General features: G+C 51.6%; 1 protein-coding gene across 2 annotated transcripts in view; it reads left to right on the forward strand.

Annotated features, from left to right (window-relative positions):
* Nucleotides 1–6586, forward strand: part of MX1 (MX dynamin-like GTPase 1) — a 28150-nt gene extending 21564 nt beyond the window's left edge. The window contains exons 14-16 of one of the 2 annotated variants that reach the window (XM_012640117.1): nt 234–310; nt 1348–1599; nt 5905–6586. In XM_012640117.1, the coding sequence (XP_012495571.1) occupies nt 234–310; nt 1348–1599; nt 5905–6135 (560 nt within the window). In that variant the 3' untranslated portion in view covers nt 6136–6586. Of the gene's footprint in view, nt 1–233; nt 311–964; nt 1325–1347; nt 1600–5904 lie in introns of those variants that run through there. The other variant, XM_012640118.1, reaches the window with a different exon arrangement.
* The last annotated feature ends 232 nt before the right edge of the window (nt 6587–6818 follow it).

Here is a 6818-nt window from a genome sequence, read left to right on the forward strand (position 1 = left end):
TTAGGATAAAAAGTTTAAATGTCAAATAAATATATACCAAGTAACATTTAGGTTTTAAATTTCTTCCAGCAAAAGAGCATGCCTTCCTTTTTTTATGGTAAAGAGGAGAAGGGAAGGAGGGAGGCAGGGAGAAAGGAAACTTTTCTTCTTACTGTTTTATCTGTATTTTTTACAATCTAGGACAAGTACAAATGATCCTACCAATATTGAACTGTTTTTCTTTTCTTGATCAGATATAGTCCGGATGGCTTTCTCAGATGTTTCGATAAAGAATTTTGAAGAATTTTTTAACCTCCACAGAACTGCCAAGGTAAAACCAAATGTATGTTATTAAAAAAAAAAAAAGCCTGGCGCTAGAATACAGATTTCTTGGATTAAGACCATTTCAACTTTATTGTATATATTTAGAGAAGCAAATAATAGAGCTCACCCGCGACTCTTACTAATGATGTTACCAGTGATGTCTGGTTAAAAGCAATGAAGAGAGAGAGTGTTTACACTCATGGGAACAAGAGATCCACAGTTAGTGTAGAAGATTATCACAGCTGAAGAAAATGGCCCCAAATCCAGAAACTCACTGAGGAAGCTAAGTCTAAAAATGGTATCTTTTGAGAGTAAAGAAAGAGCCAAGAAGAAAAGAGACACCCTCTCTCCTCCGAGCCAGGAGGCCAGTCTGGGGTAAGAAGCCAGACTCACCCACTCTCAGAAACAGGGTCCGCAGCACAGCTGGGGAGAGCTGGAGGTCTCGGGACATGCCGCTGCACCAGCTTGTGCCTCTGGCTCCCCGTCCATAAAAGGGACCAGGAAGACCTTCCTGGGAAGGTTGTGAGGGACGTAGGAGATGTTTGGGGCGCGCCCAGCGCAGGGCCTGGTGGCTCTCACCAAGGTCCGGAGGGTGCAGATGTCCTCTGTTACTGTCTCTCCTCCTTGGCTTTTTGGCAGCCAGTTTCTCTAAACGTCCCAGGAACTTGGTGACACATAGAATTTGACTGGCTGAAATGCTGCCTCCCTTATCCCTGCGGGCTCCCTGGCGAACGCGATCACCTCGTCTGCAGATGTGAAAGCCCCTAAGGGAGAAAAGACGGAGCTGAGTCATGGCGCCTGAGGACAGAGTCCATGCAGGCAGGTCCCAGGCCCCGGGAGGGGTCTGGTCACACGTGTGGCTTCCCCAGAGATTCCACCCCGGGCCAGGGGTGGCCCCCACTTAGAGCAGCCGCGGCGGGGCCTGTGCTGTCGCACGCTCGTCAGGGAAGCTGATGCGTGCGGGCTTTCCAGACGCCCTCTCTTCCTGTGTCTCAGGGAGTCGCTTCCCGAGGGAAACTGAGTTGTGTTTCTCTTTTGCCGTAGTCCAAAATCGAAGACATCAGACTAGAAAAGGAGAAGGAAGCTGAGAAGTCGATCCGACTTCACTTCCAGATGGAGCAGATCGTCTACTGCCAGGACCAGGTTTACAGGGGTGCGTTGCAGAAGGTCCGCGAGGAGGAGGTGGAAGAAGAGAAAACTAAAAAATCCGTCAATTTCTTCCCTCTGCAACATTCGCAAAATTCCAAAGACTCTTCCATGGCTGAGATCTTTCAGCACCTGATGGCCTACCACCAGGTGAGTCTGCGGACCTCTCAGAGGGGTGTTTCCTTTCTTCCAAATGCCTCCCTCTCTAGTCTTGTTCTCCCTGCAGGTGGCCACCGCTCAGCTCCGCTGTTCAGCTCTTTCTGAGCCTCCACAGAAGCAACTCAGCTTCCATAGAAGAGGCTGTGGCTTAGAGCCTCTGACATCTGCTTTTGACTAGCTGTGTGGTCCTGGCCAAGTTACTTAGCCTATCTGAGCTTTGGCTTTCTTCTCTGTAAAGTGGAATCTCCCCATGGGGTTCTAGTGACTATTCCGCGAGTCAGGTGTGGATACGTTCCTTAGCGCAGCATCGGAACGCAGTGGCAGCTCACCAAGTGGAAGCTGTCCCACAGACCCGTGCTTTCATTGATCCTGCACATTTCAGATAACTGAGCATGCGATCTAATTCATCCTGGGGAAGGCCACCGTGAATACAGGTACAACTCGGGGAGAGCCTTCGGGATATGGAGAAATCTGGACAGGTAAAGCAAAGTGCAATCTCTCGGTTTGCCAGACATCTCCATCAGTTCCCTATCTGGATGCGTTAAGGCCGTGCTGCTCAAACGCCACCGCGCACACAGGCCTCCTGGGCGTCGTGCTGAGATGCGGGTGTTGGTTGCAGGTCTGGGGTGGGGCCCAGATTCTGCATTTTTCACGGGCTCTCGGAAGATGCCCGTGCGACTGGGCAGAGACCCGCTACCAAGGGCCAAACTGCACTCCTGCAGACACTGGGAGGTGCACAGGCTGAGTGCAGCCAGTCAAGGGTAAGACAGGAGCGCACAGCTGGTTCTCCTGCAGCTGAGCTCAGCACCTGTCTGCTGCTCATGCCGTCTCTTAGAATGCGCGGATAAGGCGCGCACCTGCGCAAAATCCAAAAGGTAGAGTGAGTGACAATGGAAAATGAGTCTCCAACGAACCCCACCAGAGCCAGGCAGCTCCTTACCCGGAAGCAGCCCTTTTCCAGGTTTTCTGTCCTCCCAGGGCAAATCCGTGCGTTGGAAAGCGGCCCTGCATGTGCATTCTGCAATTGTTTTTACACCAAGGGTAGCGTAGTGCACGTGCTGTTCAGCACCCTGCTGCTTCTGCTGCGCCCGGGAGACGGCTCTGCCTCAGTTCATAGGGAGCCGCCTCGTTCTCTTTAACGCTTGCCGAGGGGACCATATTATAGACCTAGTGCACTGAGCCGGTCCCCTGTTCATGGAAATAATTTGTTTCCAGTCTTGTGCTCAAGCAGGGGCGCTGACCCGAATAGCCTCGTCCGTATGTCATGTATCTGGAAGCGTAAATTGCTAGAAAGGAGATTGCTGGTGTATGAGTGCCAGGGAAGCAGAAGCAATAGGATATGTGCATATAAAGAAATATATTTCAAGGAACTGGCTTGTGGGGCTGTGGGGCTGGCAAGTCCAAAATCCTAGGGCGGGCAGCTGAGTCCATAGGCCGAATCTCTTCTTCCTCAGGAAACCTCATTTTCGCCCTCAAGGCCTTTCAGCAGGTTGCTGAGGCTGCCCAGGTTATGGAGGGCATCTCCCTGAAGTCGACAGACTGTAGATGTTAACCGTGTACACAGAACGCCTCCCCTGCAGCACCTAGATTCGTGCTGATTGACTCACTGGGACCCTAGCCTAGCTGAGCGGGCGCACACAACTGACCGTCACGCCTGGGGAAGGCCCAGCTCGTTGCAGATGGTAAACATTACCCACTCTTGCCAGTCTAGTCCACGCCTAAAGTCATTGGGATTTTTTGACAGTCATGTATGGAAATCATATAGGTAAAAGTGACATCTTTTAATTTTAATTTTAATTTTAATTAGCAGTTCTCTTATGGCAACGAGGTGGTCTGTCTTTTCGTGTTCGTTGAGAGTGATTTCTGTTTCTTGTGTAGCAAACTGTCCAGGAGGAGCTCTTGGCACAGTGAGGTATTAGGCTTTTGTAACTTACTTCGCAAATACTCTATATTTTGTCATTTGCCTTGTGACTTTGTCTCTGGTGGGTTTAGACCATGCTGAAGTTTTCTAGACATTGCGGATTGCATTTAATTATCGTTTCTTTTTGGGCTTGTGTGTTTTCTGGTCATACTTTAAAAGGACTTTGTCTCTCTGAGATTATAAACAACTGTAAAATATTTTCTTCAAGTCATTTATTACTTTAACTTTTACACTGTAGCCATGATGCATTTGGAGTTGTTGGATGTCAAGAACGAGGCAGGGTGGAGATCGCTAGCAGCTGTCCCAGCACCAGCGATCGAGAGCCATCTTGTCCCCGCGACAGCCACATGCCCCGCCGTGCGCCCTTCCCCTCTGCACTCCCTTTGTCTGGAACCTGTCTCCTGATCTGTCGGCTGTCTTGTCCTCCACCGGTCAGCATGGTCGCATCCGAGCATCTCTGTGCAGTGTTTCCCTACGCAGCGCAGCCAGCACCGCCCGGGCCACCACCGCTTCTTTTCTTTCTTGTCTTTATTGTGCTCCAACATTTATAAGACACATTTCACCGTCTTAACTGTCAGCATTTTTGGGTGTTCGGTTCGATGGCATCACGCACATTCACGTTGTCGTACAACCATCACCACCGTCCATCTCCAGAACTTTTTCATTTTCTCAAACTGGAACTCTGTCCCCATGAAACACTAACTCCCCACCCTCTCCCCAGCCCCTGGCACCCAACTTTGTACTTCCGGTCTCCATGGCTTTTACTACCCCAGGGACCTCATACAAGTAGAACCGCACGGTATTGTCACTTTGTGACTGGCTCACCTCACTCAGCATGGTGTCGTCCACCTTCGTGCACGTCGTAGCGTGCGTCAGAGTTTCAGTGTCTGTAAGACAATAATATTCCACTGATGTATGTATCGCCTTGGCTTCATCCACGGACACCTGGGTTGTTTCACCCGTGGGCTGTTGAGACCAGTGCTGCTATGACCATGGGTGTACGAGCATCTGGGCCCCCACTTCTTTTTATGTAGAAATTTCCTGTGCATTTTTGTTGGTTCCGGTTTCGGTATGAATTTTAGAATTAGCTTATCCAGTTTCCTAGGAACAGACAGAACCGCTGGTGTATTTGTTGGGATTGCGTTCACTGCCTGGGTCTCCGCAGGGAAAGGTGACGTCTTTCTCACACCGAGGCTCCTGTCCCAGGGCATCATGGGTCTCTCCATTTTCAAGGCCTCCTTTGGCGGGGGTCTCAGGAATATATTGAGGTTTTCTTTGCGTAGACAGTGCACGTTTCTGAGGTTTATGCCTACCTATTTCCTCACTGCCCTGTCTACTGCAGCAGGCCCTTTCTCCCGTGACATCTTCCGCTGCTGGCGGTGGGTGTGGTTTCCATACATGAGCTTAATGCCCCACACCCCTCTGAGTCTCTGACCGCGCGTAGCAGTTTCACAGCTGATTCTTAGTGAGCTTTCCCAGGCAGCACACACACCCTCTGCAGGTGGCGGTGGCTTTGCCCTGCCCTGGCCCCAGCATCGCTCCTGAGCCCCTTCCTTCTGCCTGTTCCTGTCTCCTTTCCCCGTCTGCACTGGGACGTGGTCCCCGCCCTTCACTCGCTCTGGCCCTGGAACATGCGCCGTGTGTCCATCTCTGTCCCCCTCACCCGCTCCGCTAACTTCCACTGGGTGCTCGTTACGTGCCTGGCATCTTTCTAAAGCTGTGTCTTTTAACTCATTTAATCTTTGTGAGCATCCATGAGGCCAGTGCTATCCGTGTCCCTACTTCATAGGGAAGGGCACTGAGGCACAGAGGTAGCAGGACTTGCCGGGGTACCGGTATCCGTCACCTTCCTGCGAGGTCAGCCAGTCCCAGGAGAGAGGACACTTTCCCTAACGGTGGGGGCCTGGGCAGGGAGGAAATGGTAAATGTGTCCACGTGCATGTAACTCAGGGGGCGTCTTCCGTGGCTGTTGATAGCCCAGAGTCTACTTTCTGCTAAATCGTTGGAGTGTTGATGAAAGACAAGCCATAACATCTTTTCAGCAGAGTTGTAAACAATTTGAGAATACAGTTTTTGTGCTGTCTGTGCTTCTTAGGGTATATATTCCCTCTTCCATCTGAAGTCCCCACCTAATGGTCAGGAACAGCGGGTGGGCGTGTGCAGTCCAGAGTGCAGCACGGCTTGGAGCTGGGACCGTCTTTGCCCCGTGCGAGGCTCCCCTCCGCCTCCCGTGCAGAAGACGCTGATGGGTCTGAAACCCAGGGGAGGGACCCATCCTTGCCAGGGTCTCCCTCACTGGAAATCTGGGTGCCGCGACGCTCACGTGGTGCAGCGCAGTTTGCCTCAACCGCCTGTGTGTTGTCCCTTCCTTCCAGGAGGTCAGCAAGCGCATCTCCAACCACATCCCCCTCACCATCCAGTACTTCGTCCTGCAGATGTACGGCCAGGATCTGCAGAAGGGCATGCTGCAGCTCCTGCAGGACAAGGACAGCTACAGCTGGCTCCTGAAGGAACGGAGCGACACCAGCGACAAGAGGAAGTTCCTGAAGGAGCGGTTAGCACGGCTGGCGCAGGCCAGGCGCCGGCTGGCCAAATTCCCCGGTTAATCGAGCTCTGTATCTGGCCCTGTAGACACGCCTTTCCCCATAGCTGCACCCTTATCATTCAGCCGCTGAACAAACACTGTGTTTGAGCGCTCTCTGGCCAGACCCGACAGTCACGGTCTCTGCTTATCCGTCAGCTGATGAGGACTTGGTAAGAATCTCTGGTGGCACTCTGATCTCCAGCACTAAGACGGAAGCCCTGCCTGCAGACGCACCGGATCCGGATGGGGTGAATGATGCCACTTTCCCGACTGGAGAAAATATTTTCAACCCTTAGAATCACTCTTCCTCTCTGAACTCTCCTCTCTAATTTATTAGAAACCCATGCATGCTAACCATCCTAGAAGGGTTATTTCCCGGTTTTTGTAACATCCTTTCAGGAACCCAGTGTTTTCGGAGCATCAGTACCACCTGTGTATGCTTCTAGGAGTCGCACTGTTTGTAATAAACTCATTTCTAGCAGGCCTTTCTCGGACGTGTTTTGCATTTTGGGGAGAAGCCCGCAAGTGGCAGCAAGTAGGAGCCCAGTGGCGCATAACTGAGCACCAAAGCCGCCCTCCGTGGCAGGACTAGGTGGGAACAAGCAAAAGAGCCGGGTCTGAGGATTTCCTAGAGACTGAAGGAAAAGGGGGAGAACAGACTTATAAAAATGAAACCGAATGTGAAGCCAGCGGCACTGCTCACGG

The sequence above is a fragment of the Propithecus coquereli genome, unplaced genomic scaffold, assembly GCF_000956105.1.
Source record: "Propithecus coquereli isolate 6110/MARCELLA unplaced genomic scaffold, Pcoq_1.0 Scaffold148, whole genome shotgun sequence".
NCBI lineage: Eukaryota > Metazoa > Chordata > Mammalia > Primates > Indriidae > Propithecus > Propithecus coquereli.